The sequence below is a fragment of the Rhopalosiphum padi genome, chromosome 2 (assembly GCF_020882245.1).
Source record: "Rhopalosiphum padi isolate XX-2018 chromosome 2, ASM2088224v1, whole genome shotgun sequence".
NCBI lineage: Eukaryota > Metazoa > Arthropoda > Insecta > Hemiptera > Aphididae > Rhopalosiphum > Rhopalosiphum padi.
Window position 1 is genome coordinate 15,227,668 of NC_083598.1, and position 20,987 is coordinate 15,248,654.

The 20,987-nt window shown below is 22.3% G+C and overlaps 3 protein-coding genes across 6 annotated transcripts in view; 2 read left to right on the forward strand and 1 right to left on the reverse strand.

Annotated features, from left to right (window-relative positions):
* Positions 1 to 20,987, forward strand: part of LOC132923052 (aquaporin AQPAe.a) — a 478,481-nt gene that overhangs the window by 121,776 nt on the left and 335,718 nt on the right. The window lies entirely within an intron of this gene.
* LOC132923051 (zwei Ig domain protein zig-8-like) overlaps positions 1 to 20,987 on the reverse strand; it is a 243,318-nt gene that overhangs the window by 103,023 nt on the left and 119,308 nt on the right. The window contains exon 2 of one of the 4 annotated variants that reach the window (XM_060986854.1): positions 12,775 to 12,948. The exons of the other annotated variants lie outside the window; for them this stretch is intronic. The gene's annotated coding sequence lies outside the window, so the exon portion shown is untranslated. The remainder of the gene's footprint in view (positions 1 to 12,774; positions 12,949 to 20,987) is intronic. 4 annotated transcript variants of the gene reach the window in all.
* Positions 16,163 to 17,548, forward strand: LOC132923173 (uncharacterized). Its single transcript, XM_060987022.1, is given in 4 exon segments — positions 16,163 to 16,573; positions 17,087 to 17,212; positions 17,274 to 17,384; positions 17,387 to 17,548. Coding segments are annotated over 4 exon segments (699 nt in total). The 5' UTR covers positions 16,163 to 16,167; the 3' UTR covers positions 17,443 to 17,548.

Sequence of the window (20,987 nt, forward strand, 5' to 3'; positions counted from 1 at the left end):
AGCAACTATATTTTTGGTCAAATGTGATTATTTTTATAATTAAAAAATAAAAACAATTAGATTATTTTGTTTATTTTTTTAATTTTTCGCTATCAACTATTTTTATGCCACAGATTTAAAATGATAATATTAAAAAGTTTGGCTAAATACAATATTAGATAAATAATTGTTTTACAACAGATTATAGTTACTGAAAAATATGAATATATTTGACAATAACATAACTATTCTCAATTCCAAAAAGACGGATAATAGAAATTGTATTATGAATATAATTTATAAAATAAACATGTACATATATGTTATAAACAATAATATCGAATTACTGTGGAATAATGCATTTAATTTTACATATTACGCAGAAGGAAATTTACCATCCATTATGTCAATCATTTTATTTTGACTTTATCATCTTATAAATATCAGATGAAAAAATAAAATAAAAATGCCTTTGAAGTATAACAATATTTTGTGCAGTACAGTGTTTATCAAAGATGTCAGTTCACAATTACTTGGTAATCCTTCGATCTGACAACACAATAATGGACGGCATCGGCTGACGGATTGGTTTTGACAGAGTCGATTCCGACACCGACCTTTCCGTCCGAATAGAGTTTTCTTCGAATCCAAAAGTATTTCATTACTTTTAAGTTGAATGAAAAACGCGTGATACCATAACTACTGTAACTGAATCTCCCCATTCTGTAGTAAAATAATAGCATCCATAATTCATAATATGCATATTTGTTGTTTGATATTCCTCTCCTATGTATTCACTTAAAAAAAATGTAAGTAATTTGTTTTGTAATGACTATTATCATTAATGACATTATATTATTATGTAAAAACAATATTTTCAAAAATGTTTTAGCTTTTCGAAATAATGAGTGTGGACACTTAAATGGATCACCTTGCAGTAAAATGAGTGTTTAAAATGATGATACGTATCTTCTTTTAAAAACAATATTTACACATTTTGACCTCTCGGACAATATATTCATAACTTGTTCATGATGAGTATTTTTTACTAGAAAAAAAATGTACTTTACAGGGTTTATTTTTAATCCCAATGAAAATCAACTTTTTAAACAATTGAGTACAATAAAAAATAATTGTGTTTAGGCACCAAAAAAGTAATCTATATATTATAATAAAAACATTTTTTTTCTTTTAAAAATTAGGAAATTTCAAATGTTTATGAATAACTCAAAAATTGTTAATGTATTTTTAAAATGTTATCAAGATATAAAAATACTAATTTAAATATATGGTAACTATTTGCAATACATTCCATCATTGTAAAATCAATGGATGTATCCATTTATTGAAATGAATGATATGAGCAAAAGTTGCCTACTGGCAGCAAATTTATACTAACTTATTTTGAAATATACAAAAATCAATAATTACATATTGTAATTTATTTAATACAATATAAAAATTAATTAGGGTTTTTTTTTTTAAATAAAAAGTTTTAATTTTCAACAGATAATATAAATTAATACGGCTGATTAAATATAGTGTATCTACTATTATTTAATTGCAATTTTGCATCAGAGAAATAATTAAAGTGTATTGATTAAAGAACAATGTAATTTTATAAAATACAAGTACATTCCTAGTTATTAGTATTTTTGTATCAAAGAAGATATTATAAATTATATAGTATTAGTATCTATCATAAAAGTTTCAAAGAAAAGGTTATTTTTTTTCACAAAAAACTATTAAGTGTAAAGTAGGTACATCATTCTTGTTTAATATGTGGATTTAATGTTTATATTTAATTTGGTTTTATCTTTTAAAAATTATATTAAAATTAATAGACATACAAAGATTTTTATCTATCTTTTAAACTTAAGATATTTTGAAAAAAAAATATGGGAGTTTTTCATTTATTTTTTATTTAAAAATATAAGATTAACATTTACATAAATCAATAAAAAATAATTAAAAATGTATAGTGAATTTTATTGATATTTCCATTACAATGTAGTTTAATAATATTAAGACTAACTATATTATAGTTATCTATTATAGTTTTTATTATACAAAATAGGTTAAAATAATTAAAATTTAATTCATAAAGCTTTTTTAAAAAAAATATTTTAATCTATTGTTCCATAATTTTAACATTTATTTTTTTTCTATTCTACTAACACTATATTTGGTTGATTAAATCTGAAAAACTTAAGAAAAAAAATTTCCATTAATTATAATACTTCATTTTTAAAAAATATAATCTTTAATTATTTAGTGATATATTATCAACATAACAAAAGCACATTATTAAAACACAAGAAATATAATTAGTCGTTAAATAATAAAATATTTTTTAATTAGATAAAAATTAATTCTCTAAAACAGCTTAACAGTAACCCAATAATTTAATTCTGAAAAATATATTAAAAGACAATACATGTATAGCCTATGATATTCAAATAATAACAGATTATCCAGTTATTGTTTATATTTTTTAGAATTGGAACCTTGGGTAACTATTTTTCGAGAACCAATAAATTGTAATTTTGATAGATTTAATAGATTTAACCAGTATCAATCTGGTAAATTTAATGAAATTGAACAATTATAAAACATGTTGAAGAACTAACGTGTATATCAGATAATTTTAAAATTATTGCCATACATTTATTTTCTTTCAACTTGAGAGTCGTATTATAAATTATAATAAAATATAACTGCGATTGGTTTTGAATATAATTATATCAAATACCTAATAATATACCAAATAACCCATTGATATACTTCATAACTTACCGAAAACCAAATAAAATACATGCAATTTTATTTTTATACATAGTTAGTAGTTAATAATAGATGATTTTTTATAAAAATATTGAAAAACCTAGAAAATTAACAAAAAAACGAAAATGCATCTGCAAAAAACTATTTTTCCAAAACTTAAGTCTTTAAAAACAGTTTCACCAAATATTTGTAGTAGTTTTTCGTGATAAGATAATATGTTTAAAATAATTTTGATGTTTGTAACTTAGAATCTAGGTACTTATTGGATTTATAATTGTTAAACTAAAATTTGATAAACGTTTATTCGACTTAGATATGGTGTGAATATTATCAAACAATGTTTGCTCTAATTAGATATTTGAAATTTTTGATTTATAATGCAGGATGAAATTTGTGTTAACAAATAAAAAAAGATTTAAAATCTAATACATTGTTCCTTATAAATTGTTCTTACAATAAATAATAAATATAGAGAATACATAATCACATTTTTTTATGCAAGCGTTTGAATTTAAAATGTTGACTTGATTTGTCAGTTAACAAATAATTAACTTAATATATCATCATAATAAAATTGTAAAAAACAAAATAATTGTAAAGCACTAAATGTGTTGAAACATTTTATAATTACAAAAAATAAATGAAAAAAAAAATATTATTGTTCAAAACTCCATTAAACTTTTAATTTTTATAGTAGAAAAAATACTTAAATTATGAACTTCAATATTATATTTTCTGATAGAAAATGGTCCGAAACTTTAGAGGTCAATAGTAAATAATTTCCATTATTTTTTTTTTTTAATAATTAGAATTTAGGGGGAAAAAATTAAAAATAAGGTAAAACGGGACATTGTACGCAAAATCAGTTTTTGACAAAATCAATTTTGTTATTTCACTCTAACTCAAAAACGGATAACTGTAGATCCTTTAAATGTTCAACAATGTTTATGGTTTTAAAATAAAATATTAATAACTTTAGTAGATTATTTATTATAACATGTATAATATTTTCTATTTCTATTATATATTTTCACAATCCGATATACATCCGGCACTGTTGGAGTTTCCACGTGAACAGAATTAATACATCCTGTTTGCTTAATCGTAGCAACCGATTAATGAATCATAATGGTTCATAAAATTATTTTAACTGTTTAGTATAAACTGTGAACACATTTATTATTATTTTTTAATTATTATGTTTATACAGATTGAATCTTTAATAGTGACACACATTATTTCAACAAATTGCCATTTAATGAAACTACCTTTTCCATTGCTTGTACAGTATTTTTTTTTATTAAAAATAAACTATTTATTTTAAGTTTCAAAAATAATTTTTATTCAGTAACTTTAAATTGATTACGTTTGTTAAAAAAAAGATAGAAATCAGTAAATATGTAAATAGTATGGTATTTTTATTATTTTATTATTAAATCTTACAAGTGATATTATGTTAAATATTCAGTCTTAATAAATTTTAAATATTATCAATTCATTATATTAAAAAGTCACCTATAACCAATTTTAAAATAAAATAAAATAATAATTGTTATAGTTATTGAATTGTAGATCAAAACACAATAGCTGTATATTTATTGCCTATAATTAAAATACAAAATATCTGTTTTCATGTATCAAATATTCACAAAAGTCAAATGAGAAAAAGCAGGTACCAAACTGAAAGTGATAAGAAATGTAAAATTGTAATGCCAGTTTATTTTACAATTAAAACGACTTTAATTGTCAAATTTCGGCTAATGTATAATATTAATAATTATTATTGATTAAATACTTACAACTAAAAAAATGTTTTATATATATTTTTATCTTAACATTTATTGTTTTCAAATTACAAATATTAAATTTCAAGATACACGGGCCCCTGGTGCAGTTAAACACGATTGAGCATATATACCTTTTTAGCAACACGGTTGAGTATAGAATATTTTATGTGACATTGCCACATTCAAACCGAAATTTTATAATTTATTACTTAATTTTTTGGGCTTATGCCAGGAAGATCGAGGATGGAACCTATATTCTATATAAGGCAGGCTGTGGAGAATTACAGGGAGACGAAAAGACATTTGTATATGGTGTTTATAATAGATTTTGATAATTTATTGTTTTACTCTCCTTACCCTCATATCCATGCAGTCATTGTAGTATCGTTCGAAACACAAACAGAAACTGGCAGAAACTTATTAAATTTAATATAATTCAATAAAATTAAAAATCATACTAAAAAAAAATTAAAAAAAATATAAAAGTGTTTAATATATATTCCAATTGTAAGGATATTAACTTTTTACTATTATATTTAAAATAAATATTGTAACTATATATACAAATTTTTATTTTATGATAAACGATCACCTAGCCTGGTTATTTATATATTATTATTGTTATCAACAGGTTAACAGTACGTTGCATATAGCTATAAATAGTGTTATGTATTAATTCATACCATATTCTATTTTGCATTATTGTAATTATTTAAACTATTTTATTTGTTTTATATATATTATAACTGTTAAACATACCAATAATTTAGAATTTTTTATACTCGATTCAGAAAATTTTCTTTTGAATTTATATATCGTTTGGGATAAATCATTCCAATCATGTTGAAAAAAGTGTCTTATACTATCCAAAATAGTATAACCCAAAGAATTGGTAAATTGACGGTGGGCAAAGCGATCAGAGGACAGACCTTCATAGTTCCTAATTATTTATTTAAAAATATTGGTCTGTTTTTCATGACTGATTTAGAATTAATTGGAATGTTACTGAATTCAAATGTTTGATAAAATAATGATAATGATAGGTATAGTTATGTTATTTTTAAAATACATAAATAATCAATTGATGCTTGAATAAATATTTATATATTGTTGCAGATATTGAACAAATGAATTGCATGAAAAAAACTTCAAACAAAAGCCGATGTGAATTAATGAAAGCATCTTTATAACCCATTCCAAGTGAAAAGTTACTATTAAAGCTGATGCCGCCATAATAATGGCGTGGAACCAGGACAAAGAGTCGCTTACAGAGGAGTATAAAGTTAAGGATATCCGGTTTTCAAACAGAAACAACAACTCATTGTTTTAATACTATAAAGAATTTCCATTTCTACCTTCGGGGTACCTGGTGAATTTACATCGAATGTGATAGACAAAATTATATTGTATTTCAGAATCTTTAATGTATTAAAAAACCAAATAACAATTATTAATAGAAATATAATAGAATAATTACATAGGTAAAATTAAAACTTGTATTCATATCAATGATAAGTAAATTAAATTTAAAATATACCATTTTAAAAGGATAAAAGTACCTTATTATGCATATATTGTAACGATTAAATTGTTTTAAATTCATGGATATGCGATTTATTAATTCTATTTTTTTTCTATTCTAATTTTATTTTTAGTAAAAATACAAATGTCAGTAGATCTTAAATTATTTTATTATCAATATATTAATGTAGCTGTCTAACCTTTAAAATACCCGAAAAAAATGCGAATTATCTTTGTTTGGGTAAAACGCAATACTTTAAATATTGTCTTGGCAAAACTCTAGCTGTGGACAACATAGTTTGGGTAAAACCGTAGTGACTAACTATAGCAGGATTTTATTAATTATTAATGTTTATCGCCGTATTTATCATGTTTTCGAATCAATTGGACGTATTATCTAAACTTAATTTCATGAACTAAGACATGTTTTAGTACCTAATACCTATATAATAATATATAGTGTAGGTACCTAGGTGTACACCTCATCTAACTAAATTATTAGTATATTATCGCCGTCGGGAGGATAACTAATAATAATTAGTTGTACATTTTAAGTATTTGCTAATAATATGTGTGTGATAGATTTCGAAACTAAATTTGATAAATTAATAAAATTAAATGACAACAAATGAATATAGTGGAAAATTACAGAGATCAACTGGGTGAAGGCCAATTCAAATAAAACCAACCATAAGTGAATTCAGGTGACATAATAGATTTAGTATACCCAAAATGCAACTCGTGATATTTTCGCGTTTAACTTGTAAGATTTATTACTGTTTATAACTGTAAAACTAAGTCTTAATAATAAACAAACATAAAAAAAAAATGTTCATCTTATACAATAAAATAATAAATGCCATAATATATTATAATTATTCATGGTATAATATAATGAGCTTAATTTGAAATATACATCAAAATATATTTGTTGAAATAAATAGGTATTTATGTATATATACATCAAAACTAAATACAAATTATAAATATAGATGATTGAATAAAAAAAAAACATTTCATAATACTTTTACAACTATTTAAAAACAGATATACGATAACGAATCCAACATTGTATAGCTTTGTCTGTGATATAAATAACTCTAGCTTCCACACGAATTCGTATTAGAGAGACCCAATAATATCAAAAATATTTTAAATAAAAATATATGGACCAGAATCTATGATTTGATATTTGGTGCTGTGTTGTTATACATTTCACTTAAAGAGCATTAAACTAAAACATATTCTAAATTTTAAGCAAATAACATTATTCCACTTCAAGTCATAGTACTACAAAGTAAATTTTAAAATATAATTTAAAAAAAAAATGACTTCACAACACGTATGGTATTAATAAATAAAAACTGAAAAAAAAATAAGTTAATACAACTTAATTTGTAAAAATGTCATTTTATAATATTATATTATATATTTTATAAATCAGAGTTCAAGAATCGATATGACATTTACTTAATTGACAAATTACACGATGAAGGGCTTTGACTTTGGATTGGTAGAATAACATTCATGTGTTGACAATAATATTAAATATATAATGTATTATTTTATATTAATATATGACCTATACATATTTATAATATTAAATTTTAATGTTGCTGCTAATAAAAATATTGTTTTTTTAATTTCAACTTCAATTTTGAATAAACGCTTTATAAATTCTTATTTTTATATCATTAAGTAAAATTATAATGCCAATAATATATTATTGAAAAATTTATGAAATATTTAAGTTGATTTTTTAGTACCGATATTTATAATAATATTATTTCCGCGTAATTTATTATATAGTATAACAATTATAGATATAAACATTGCTCGGAAAAATGTATATTTAATTAATAACAGTCAAATAAGAAATTAAATAAAAAAATAAAAGTTATTTTATTTGATTATTTATATTATATAAAGTTGAAAATCGTACTTAATTACAATTTGAGAAAATTAGATTTATCAAAATAATGTAGGTACCTACAAACAAGATTCAGCTAGATGTTTAAAAAATTAAATTATACATCTTAAATTTAATTGGGGTACGTATGTTTTATTTGATCGCATGTTCAAAAAAGTATATATAAATTGGAATTGTTATGAAATATTTTTGCTTACACTTAAAATGTTATGTAAAAAAGATAACTTCAAATGTTTTTCATGGCTAATACTAAAATATTGTATACACCTGTTAAGTTATACATTTATATCTAACCCTAAAATAAAATTCTAAGACAATTAAAATACATTAAAGTATTCTAATTCAAGTTATAAATATCAGACCGATATGATATTATTTTTTTTAATCGAATTGAGTTTTATATATAACACTAGTATCAAACATTTTTGTTAATTTGTTTGTTTTTTTTTTTTCGTAAGTATTAACTGACATTAGATTATATACCTAGTTATTTTTGTATAAATTATATACTTTAACAGTGCAACGTATATGTTAATGTCAGTAGTATTCGAACAAAAATAATTAAACAACCATTTATAAAGTATTTTAAACATTTACTTTCTGTCAATTATTAAAATAAAAGTTTTTTTTTTTCTGTTGCCATTTAAATACTCAATTAAAAGACTTAACTGAGGTTTAATTCTACGTACTATTTTAATGAAATAATAATTTACATTCGAATATGTTTATAAAATGATTTAAACTGGTACTTTTAATCTTTTTTTTTTTTAATGTTAAGTACATTATTAAAAAAAAAAAAAAAAAAATATAAAAACATTTCACCGAATTTTAATATTCAAAATATTATATAACAATGCTTTAAATTATTGGTATTTATTAAAGCATTTAATGTAATTGTATTATTCTTATAATTTAAACTCAATGTACAGAACACTATAATGATGATTATAATTATAATAAAAGGTCAATAATATAAAATAATGACAGTAGTAATGATAATTATTACACTTTAATCACGTGACTTCGATTGGACTTTATTTTATTGCACACAATAATTGTCACAAATGTATTTTTGCAAATAAACACACACCATTACACCAGTTAACGTTAATGATATTTAAATAACAAATTATGTTTACATATAGAAAGATATAAAACTTTATACCAGTTTTATAATATGTTTGTACAATTTTTACCGTATTACTGATATCGACAAAATTTGGTACGAGTGACCTTTTTAATTTTAATTTTATTCATAAAAACGGGACACAACCAGCATACAATTAAAAGCATAATGCACAGTTTGATTTATACTTATAATGTATACTGTTCGTTACAGTATAGATACTACAGGTGTATACATTTTAGTTTTCAGGACAAAAGACATCGTAGGCGCGTGCCCGCGGTACATGTCTATAAAAACAACCAAAAAATGTTATTAATTCTCAGTTAACCAAAACTGGGACCATTGAAAACGTCCGTGAAAACGGCGTTGTTGAGTCGGCACACGGACACCACTACTTAGCATTCTTTCAATGGATCCCACCTAGTGGTACGGCTATATCAAATTCATAGCTTTTTGGTTTCTTTTTTTCGTCAAGTGTTTCAGACGACCACAATGACTTGCTGGTCGTACAAGCTTCATGTGCTATCTGTGGGCATTACAATTCCTAAAGCTCCAAAGTCTCCATACCAACACCATAAAAACATAAAAAAAAAAAATTGAACGTGCCTAATACTATTGATTATAAAATTCTATAATAAATGCTAATGCCTTTTAATAACTTATTCCATCGTGATCAATTTTTTGTTTTAATGTTTCTGGTAGATATAATAGGAAAAATAACATATAGCACAATTTCTTTTTGTTTTGATTGAGTATGCCTGAATCCACTTTATTATATAAAAAATGCTTTCATTATGAACTTAAATGAATGTTTCTTGGTTACTTAAAGTTAGAATATCTTCTCTCATATCATATTTTGTCGTATACGTTGAATTATTATTAAACTAGAATTTATCATACCTATTACAGTGTTCACTCAAAAAAGTTCGGTTACCTACTAACCTCATTTTATAATATCGATAGTCTTCTATTTATCATTTCGTTAAGACTACATTCTCAAACAATTTAAAAATTATATTTTATAAAATATCCATTAAAATAATATTTTTAAAATTAACCAAAATATTATGATTTATCTATATGTGGCGCCGAAAATCATGGTAAGTTCATTGTTATTCTTATTACTATTATAGTATTATTATAAAAAAGAAAAGAACACCATTTAATTATCATTATACTTTATATTATAATAAAAAAGAGAAAAAAATGCAGTTGTCCCTCTTTATACTATATTATCTTACAATAATCCTACATACCTAATATTTCTAATGATCACAAAAACAACAAGATTACAAAAAAAAAAATGTTTATTTTTATCATAATATAATAGGTATGAGTGGCATTGTCTGTGCCATATTATTCCACATAATGTATGATATTCAATTATCCGTTATATGCTATGATTAAATTGAAGATTAATTTATTATTAAATCATTTTTTATTGATAAATACATTACCATATTCAAGCAAAAAATGTAAAACTGTCTACTAAAGTATTATTTAAAACTTATATAAAATTGTTTTTACCATAAAATTCACACATTTTATAATCGAATTATAACTACAACTGTTAGTTAATTTAATTATTGTAATATTTTATTTATTTTTTTTGTTATTTTAAGTCTAGGAGTTCGATTGACATGAGTTCATTTACACGTAGTTTAGCTTATAGGTCATCTGTACAGTATAGTCACCTAGCAAAGTGAACATTAAGCTATTTTTTGTTTAGTTAACTCCAAAATGGCTGAAACGTTACAACTTGTTGTACATATGTTTGAATTTAATCATTTTTGTAATTTTTTTTTATCTGTCAATTAGTTACGTTATAAATTTTAATATTATATGCTATTTTTTCAAATATATTTGTATTAAATAAGTAGGTTTTTATTATTTAGAAAAGTTATATTTTTACTATCATAAAATTTCATCATCACAAAACAATTTAGAGCAAATCTGACCAATTCTAAAGCGTTTTAAACAGTTTAATTAGAAAAAAAATATTTGTATTAGCTTAAAATCATGTTTTTATTTTTATTTTTCTCTATGTTTTATGAGTAATTCATATTTCATATGGTTGTAAAATATATTATTTTATAAATTTAATTTACATGAAAAAAAAAAACAAATTATTATATTTTAAAATTGTTTGTAATAAATCTGCAATTAAGTCATTTTCAAAAATATAATATGATGTAATTATTATTGTCGACAAAATAAATGGCCACATTAATATTTTGTTATAAAAAAGTTTCGTAGAATTTTATTTATTATCATATAAATATAATATTCAAAACATTTTCTCAAAACGTTAAATGTTTAAAGTTCAATTCAGTTTTTAAAATAATACTTAATTTGAATAAATACATATTAGTTGATATAGTATAAATTGATTTATAATTATACAATTAGGAATTCTAAAGCATATTCATAATTAACATATAAATAAATTGGATTAATCTTGTAGTTGATACATGCATTGCTTTGAATTTAAATACAGACGTGTGGTCATTGATTGCTGTTTGAATAATTCTGTCAGTAATTTATTCAGCAGTATTGCAGTAGCATACGTAGATATATGATTTAAACTTTTATTTTTTAAATATCATAAATGCTATACATAAAAAATTGTATTCATGGACATAATACGCAGAAATCTATATAATATATAAAAAGAATAAAAAGAATTAATTCAAATTACTTAGTAGTATTGTAGATAATACTGACGCGCATTATTCTCTAAGTTATATAATTCGGTTATTATACTAGACTGAATATATTTTTATTTTTTTTGTATTTTGTTTTTTTTATATATTTTAGAATAATGTATGTATTTTTTCTTTATAAAATTATAAGTAGACACGATAAGAAGTCAAAAAAATGCTCTCATTTTCATTTTTTGGGGTGGTTTTAAATTTTGAAGAACAAATTAGAAATACCAAAATTAAAAATTGTCAACATTTTTAAAAATAACAACGGGAAAAAATTAAGAAAAATAGGGATTTTTAAGCAAATTCAGTTTTTGAAAAAATAGATTTTGTTTTTTTTATGTAACTCGAAAATGAATCACCCATAGATTGTATTTTTCACTAAATATTTTTATGATTATTTTAAAAAGGACGCATAAAAATGTTTGGCTATGTATACAAGGTTTATTAACATACTTAATTAATTTAATCATTATAATTAAAAAACATCGACAATTTATAGTCACAAGTGATTTATAAGCATTTAAAGTTAAAATTGTAATAAAAATTGTTAAAAATATTGAAAATTTACAAATAATGTTGTAGTAAGAATTTATAGGAAAAATCATTTTGTATCCAAAATATAATATTTTAATACGAGATTTCTTATCAGCTTTTTTTACTTTTAAGAACAATAAAAAGTCTAGAAAAGTCACATTCATTTTTTATGACCTAGCCTGACCAAGCCGTTGAAGTTCAAATTCTTATCCATTAGATATTCACCTGTATAGTGTATAACAACTATTTATCTTCAAACAATTTTGTTTAAATGTTTTCAGCAACAATGTATTTAACCTACTGAATTACTAATTATAAGATAAATTACTTTGCTATTACAATTTACTTTTAAGGTGGTATAGATATCATCAATGATACAATGTATTAAATTTTATTTTCACAAACTTTATTTTTATTCTCCGAGAGAATGTTCTATTATTTCGGAGCGATCAGCACTTTGTCACAATAAAAGGTGGATGAGTAAACCCGTCGATACCCGAATATTTGTTCAGGTCTGATTGATGATAGGATTTTGAAATGGTAAAATGGGAGTTCAACGATCGTACTTTTAGAAACAAACTGTAACCAAAAAAAAAAAAAAAAAAAAAGAAAAAAATAAAAATAAATAAAATAAAGGCAAAAAAGAATACCATGAAAAAAACTGAGATAGAAAAGTCTTCCAAAGTTACATTTAAGTACGCAACCCAGGCAAAAGGTCTGAGTATAACAATGAGTTTTTCTACGCGCAAATTCGGTGAAAAGTTATCTATTAGAATAAGCACAACATTGGGGTTCTGTAAACTTTTAATGATATCTTACGTTCTGAATTCAGAAGTAATATTTTAATTTCTAATAAATTCATCCAACGGATTTCAAGGTAACAATATATCATTCTATGAAAATATGTATTATATGAATGTTTTTCATTTGATAAATTATTAAATGTTGTACATCTCCAATTAACTTAGTTATAATTGAATACAATGTTTTTATGTATTATAATAATTTAATCATTACTGAGCATCCCTTACACCAATGAATATAATTTAAATCAGTAAATATATATCGTGTAATAAATAAATGTGTATATTACAAAAATTATAATACGTAAATTATTTTATTTTAAATACATATCGTTTGTAAGGAAGTGGGTGTCTATTACATCTACCCATTATTTTTTTCATTATAAACGTACAATCTAATACATTGTCATTAAGTGAAACCAATTTTAATTATTAACTTTAATATTATAGTAAACGTACCTATAATTGTTATTCGTACAATATAATAGGCCTGTATTTATATTTTAATTTTAAAGTGAGTCATATAAAATATAACAATATTAAATTTCACAAAACTCACTTTAAAATTAATATATCAATAAAATCCCTAGATAATATTATTGGTTTAAATTAGATAGTAGATCAATTGTAGATCAAGTCTATACATAGATAAAATAAGAATTCTACTATTTATCATTAGGTATGTACATAATTAAAAAGTTTGTATAAGTATTAAATATATATAATTTTGAAACTAAATTAAATATTTTTATAGTAATTTCGTTATCTTTAGTTATTTTATCAATAACATGGTTTTTGCTTGGTCAAAAAGTTTAAAATATTAAAGATACATAGTTATGACTTCTTTTTTATAAGCTTTTAAAGTTCAAATTTTGACCAAATTTATAAAAATTATAAAAGATTTGCAAGCTTTGTAGTAACAATTTATAAAATATTTACTTTGTATAGATAAGGATTAAAAACATAGTACAATGTTTCTTATAAGTAGTTCCTACTAGAACCATAAAATGTAAGAAATATTTTAAAATAACATTTTATTTAAAGATATTTTAAGTTAAATTTTTTTGTAAAATTAGTTATTTAAACGAAGGAAATGACTTAAGTTATTTTGTTGTAATTTAAAAATATTATTTGTTGTTACATAGAACGTTTAATGTTTATTATTTTATAAGCACAATGACATTTTAGAATGCAATGTTTTTGACAAAAATTAATTCAACCTACCGTATAACTAATATTGAAATAAATTACTTTAGTAGCAATATAAATATATCATAAAATATACTTAGTCATAATAAAGTGTGACAGACCGTCTTCGCTCATAATCGTTTTTCGTATGCAATGATTTATCATTGAGTTCAAATGTTATACATATATTATAGTGACTTACTTCTAAATTACGAGAAATATTCCGAACTTTCTGTACAGTAAGCCTAATTAACTAAATTCCATCTTTATTTTTCATTAAAGTTGTTTACATCTAAATTTTGACTATTAAAACGGGTATTTTATTTGACTTAAACAAAATACAGTTGATATTGTTGGGTTTACACAAAAGAAGAAAACAATAACACATCATTATAAAACCAATGTATTCAGTCACCTTCTTTTAATTTGTATTATACTTTGTATTTGGTTAGCTGAGAAAAAAATGTATATTTAAAATTTAAATCTAAATCATCCAGATTTTAAACCTTAAATAATTGTGACTTTTGTGATAAATATTATTATAAAATGTATAAAAAAATTAACTCATCATAATAACCATAATAGCCATAAAAAACAATATGAGGTAAATAACGGTTTTTTGGGGCTACTAGATAATCAGGTGTTATCAACGTTCCCGCTTTTTATATATTACCGTTATATAGTTTTATAATATTATACGAAACAATACTATACTTTATATAGGTAAGTAATAAATTAGTCATTAAAAATTGTTAATGAATTTAGATTATGTAAAAATAATCATTTTAATCACATGCTGTTGTGACAAAATTAAGATAGATAACTAGAGTATTAATTATTAATAGCATACTAAAATGTAATATTTTATTTTGGTATAATTATCTACATAATAAAAATATAGCATTATTTTGTAAGCTGCTTTATCAGAATAAGTTAAAAATTAATTTTGTGAATTTTATGTTAATATAAAATATTATTAATATTCATAGTTTGGATACTTATTGTATATTATTACATAGGTAGTTAATAAACCATAGGCAAATAATAATACATATTTTTATTTTTATTTTACGATATGAACATTTATGAAATTTGTTTAACATTCAGTCACATAAAGATTTTTAGAATTTAAATTAATATTATATATGTAATAATGTGTTAATATTTTATTTCGGCAAATTTGAATCTAGAGAGTCATAAAATAGATGTAAATTATAAAAAACAAATATATTATATTTTACTACAGGAAACCTATTGTTATTTTGGATCTAGTATAAGTATTAAATTGGTAATATATCAACTATAGGTATCATCTGCTAATTTTATTTATTTAGGTATGTATTCATGCCATCGTAAATATGTATTTATTCGTACAATATTTTGCTATTATTTATGCATTTATATGCTAATATATATTAAAATCTTAACAATAATTATATTCAGAATATAAATATAATAATAATTATAATTATGAATAAATTAACAAAAGCTCCCTTGTTAAATTTTAATATACAAAATTATATACCAATATAGTATTGTATTTATTATGCAAAGAACATAATATAATTATTAAAAATAATACAATTTTATTATTGTTATTATCATTATTATTACAATTATTTAACCAAAATAAACAGTAATTATTAAACTAATTTTGATACTTATATTTCTGAGGTAACTATTATTTATTTATTATTATTATTTTTTTTTTTATGTGTGTGTGTGTATAAAACTGAGCCTATATACTTAATTTTATCATTTTTTTTTTTTTTTTTGTCAAAAATTAGTTAGATATACAATTTTAAACATGTCTGATGGGATTGGAAAACATTTAAACGTATTTCTTATTAAGAACATATTATCTGAAATATGGGTAGACTTAACGGCCTCATCAAAACACAATGATTTGGTGAATTGTATTGATAAAACACACGTTGAGGATGAAAACTCAGTTGACACAAAAATAAAAGTAATAAACGAAAATATAACATCCACAAATTCACGATTGAATTTTTCAAATATACCAAGCAATGATAGGCTAAATTCTTTTTCCCGAGAATCCGTTTATAATGATAATTACAACGCTCTACACCAAATGGAAGACGAATGGGACGATTTCGAAGATGAACATAAAGAACGACAACCTGAAGTGATGCTTATTATTGAAAACAAATCTTTTCTAAAGAACAATATCAGTGAAAAAGAGAAAAAAGGTATAAACACTAAAAGTTTCTAGCCTTATAGGGTAAAATAAATTCGCTCTATATATTATATCAAAAATAACATAATATTAGAAAATATATAGTATTGATTACTTAATTTAAATATATTTTTATACTATAAGATTCTTAACGAGAAATCAGTGTTCACTTATTAAATAAATAATAATTATTATTTTTTCAAATAATCAAAATATATTAATTACTTATAACATAACATTAAATACAATATTTTTATTCAACGTTTAAACATAATTATTTGATATCTAAATGTAAAACTAAATAATTACCTATATACTTATGAAACAGATATGTCTAAAGTATTTGATTTGATAATTATTTTACAAGATTTTCAATAAGATTAAAATCTAAAGTTAACTACTTGAAATTATGCATACATTTACGATTTAAACGTTTTCAAATGAAATCTATAATTTCATATTTATAGCGATTTTAAATGTTTTACAAATTAAATACTTAATATTTAATATTAATAAGATTTTACAGTTACAAGTCATCCTACAGCCAACTTAGTCAAAAACTCTTCGTTTATTACTAGATGCACAAAACAACGTCCGATGGTTTGCTATGATTATTTATGTAAAACAAGAAGTCCCTCATTCAAACGCGTTGGTTAGAACAGCGATACAAATTGTGTCAAACGAAGTTTCAACTTTTACTTTTTTTTATATAGAACTTTTGACACCGGTAAAAGAGAAAAAGTGGTTTGAAGATTACAAAATGGAATTACAGTTTCTACAAGAAAATTTTTCAGAAGTTTTACCAGAAATCTTATACGACGTTGTCAGAAAACGCGTCACGGACCCAGTACACTATATTGTCCACTACCTTATAAAATATAAAGTTGACAATTTAAAGAATGAAAATATATACAAACCTTTGTTTTAAAGATAATCTTTTGTTATGTATTGAAAATTTCAACACCTATAAAACTAAACTATAACTATTATATTTACTATTTATACTGTAAATAATAATATATATGTTTGATAATTCAATACCAGAGAGATATAAATAGTTTGTGTCTTATTGATGAATTTACTTTGATTTTGTTAACATAATATGTTAATATGTTATACATTTATAATATGTGTATATAATAAACGTGATTTACTAACCACCCTCAGTGTGCACCTCAGTTTGCTATTTTTACTCATATATTATGTATATTTATTAATTGTCTTCATTTTCCAAATGTTATGCAACTATTGGTTAATGGTTGGTATTTCATATTCAATTGTTAGCGTTCATCTATTACTGGAAACACTTATATAATCTAAAGATCTACCATTTTACAAACATTATTTTTCTATTTATATCTGGTTCGTTTGATATAGTATGAATTATTATACATAATAAATGTAAATTTTATAAATATGCAAACTAAGATTATAATGGTGTTTGTCGTAAATATCTTTAATATAGTCAGTAAATAAAATATATGTTATATTATCTTACTAGCATACTATTACATAATATAATAAAATAGATGGTTAAATTGTTCTTCGTCTAAATAATATAATAAATGATCATATTTTCATGATCGCTATTAGTATGTGCAAGTATAAATTAAATGCATATATTTTGTTAGATCTATAACAAACATAAAATGAGCTACGTAGTATATATACGTATATATTATTATAAAATCAAATAAAAGATTTTTAATTTTTAAAGTGATACTATATACCTAATTATTAAATTATTTTATAATAGAAAAAAAATCCATTAAAAATGTAAATATTACATAATTATTTTTATATAAGCCTGTAAACATATGACATTGTACTTAAATGACAATAAAATATCTATGTAAAATACTTTTTTTATAGTGGAAGTTGTGTCAAAAAACTGGACCTCACATTAATTTGTGGTGTAAATTAGCGTAAAATAATTTACAACGGTATTGTAAACAAATAATTTAAATGGCATTATTATGAATAATGACATAAATAAAACTTAGTATTTATATAATAGTTAAATTGAATTGACAATGTTGTTTTGTATGTAACAATATCAAAACTAATTGAAAACTAATTGAAATATGAGTAATTATTAAACACGTATGAATATGAAAACAGTGTTATTTTATTTTTATTTATTATAAAGCACGTAATGTATTTTATTAAACATTACATTTATATTTTATGGGTTATTTTTTTTTTTTTTTTTTAAAGAAGAAATTATATTTTAGTGCTTTATACGATTTTTATAGTGGTAAACCATACAATGACAAGAGACAAACAAGGTCTCGAAAGTAAATAAATACCTGCTTAATTTGTTTTTAATAATACCTCTTTAAATATATTATTCAATAAACCAATAACATAATACTATAGTAAAAACGTAATAATATTATTATGGTTCAGTATTATAAAAAACATAAAATAATAATATGTTATTCATACATTTTTAAAATATAAAAATGTAGTCATACTTTCAGCTTGAAATGTACATTGGGTTATATCACTTATATCTAATCAGTGAACAATAAGATACATTAATGTATCAGTGTATCGTTTGCTTGAATAGGAAGTTACACATTTGAGAAATTTTTAGAAAGAGTGTTATGACAGTTTGTCTATATAGTAACACAAAATTAGTGCGTGACATGTATGCTAACTGTTGTATATGTAAAAGAAAAAATATAATATAACTCAAGTTTATGCTTTTTGCTTAGTTGATTGTTATTTTCAAGCAGATTGAAATGTGCAAAAGGTGTTGTCAAAAGTATCTAAGGGGACGAATAATTGTATGTTATATAGTGTGTAGATGGAGTGAAATAAATAATCAGCCGCGAGATACCTTAAATTTTGAAATATAAATAGAACGACATAGTTTACCTATAATCATTTCAAGATTATATAATTTGAGGTATATGAATTGTTATATAAAAATATTTGATTCATTAATTCGTCTCATTAGCCAAAATAATATAATGTATACAGTCGCCCAGATTAATTTTAAACTGTAATTTCAATTACTTTCTTTGCAATAAAATTAATTTGATTTTTTTTTTAATAAAAATGATGATTCAAATCTTTTAAGTCTCTAAGTTCAAGATAAATTCTATAAGTTTAAATGTTATTTTAATTTAAAGTCACTAATAAAAATACTAATATTACTTTGTTGTTATCTTAGTAGTCTATATTATAGTTAGAATGTAATTTTAGTACCTAAATAATTATCTTATATTATTTTGTAAAGAAATACAACAGGAATCAATTATTATAATTTGAACATCATGTGAATAAATACAATTAATTTTAAGCCATCAGCATTATGGAAAATATTAGATAGTTTGTAATGAAAACGGAACGAAAATATAATAATATATTAAAAATAAGTTGACACTAGTCAGTAGTCCTCATTCAATACGGGTATTAAATATGATAATGTTTATTTATTTTATTTTTTACACATAATATTTTTATAAGATAGGATTATTTGTTTATTTGATCATTTAATTAAAGAACATTTTTCTAAAACTAATGACGTAAAATATTATTTGGAACTAAAATTTAAGTTTATTACACATAGAATAAATATGTGTTTTTCAAATATATTTTATTATATTATGTAATATAAATAGTAAATGCAATATGGTATAGTCTCACAGAAGTATAAAATACTGAATAGAGAAGTATTGAAATTAAATCTCTTTTTTCCACATAACATCATAATATGACAACCATACCCCATTATACAGACAGGACACGCATAATAAGTAGCCCGGAAAAAATGTCACATATTCTGTCCTTATGTATGCAAAAGTGGAGTATATCATATTTTCTAAGGGTTTATTTTTTTAATATATGATCTTCGATACGTCCGGCTAAGGTCCTAACTGGTAAAATGTTTGCAGTGGTCTACGCTAACCATATGATATCATAAATGTAATACCTATCTATTTTAGATATAGGTTAAATTAATATTGTATCAATTATTATAATATTAATACGTTTATTATTAATACAGCTTGACGTGCGAAAAAACATGTATTAACTCATAGATGAATTTGTGATAATCCAAGAAAATCATATTTTGAAAATGATGAGGGGCGCGAGTAATGTTCAGTATGTTTTTATTATAAGTAATTATAAAAAGTAAAATAATTTTCAATTTTTTTCAAAAAAATTAATATTTATTTTGATAAATTTTACTACAACTGTTTTTATTGATTGCTTTAGGTATACATATTTTTTATGTCCAATTCCCCGTACATCCAATCAATTACGTCTATTCGAACCTATATAAATAGTTTTTTTTATAATAATATATTGTCTTACCTATTAAACAATTTTATTTTGTCTTCTCCAAAGATTTGCAGCTTGTATAAAATATTATTGCTAATATGATAGCAATAGTTTTTTTTTTTGTAATGTAT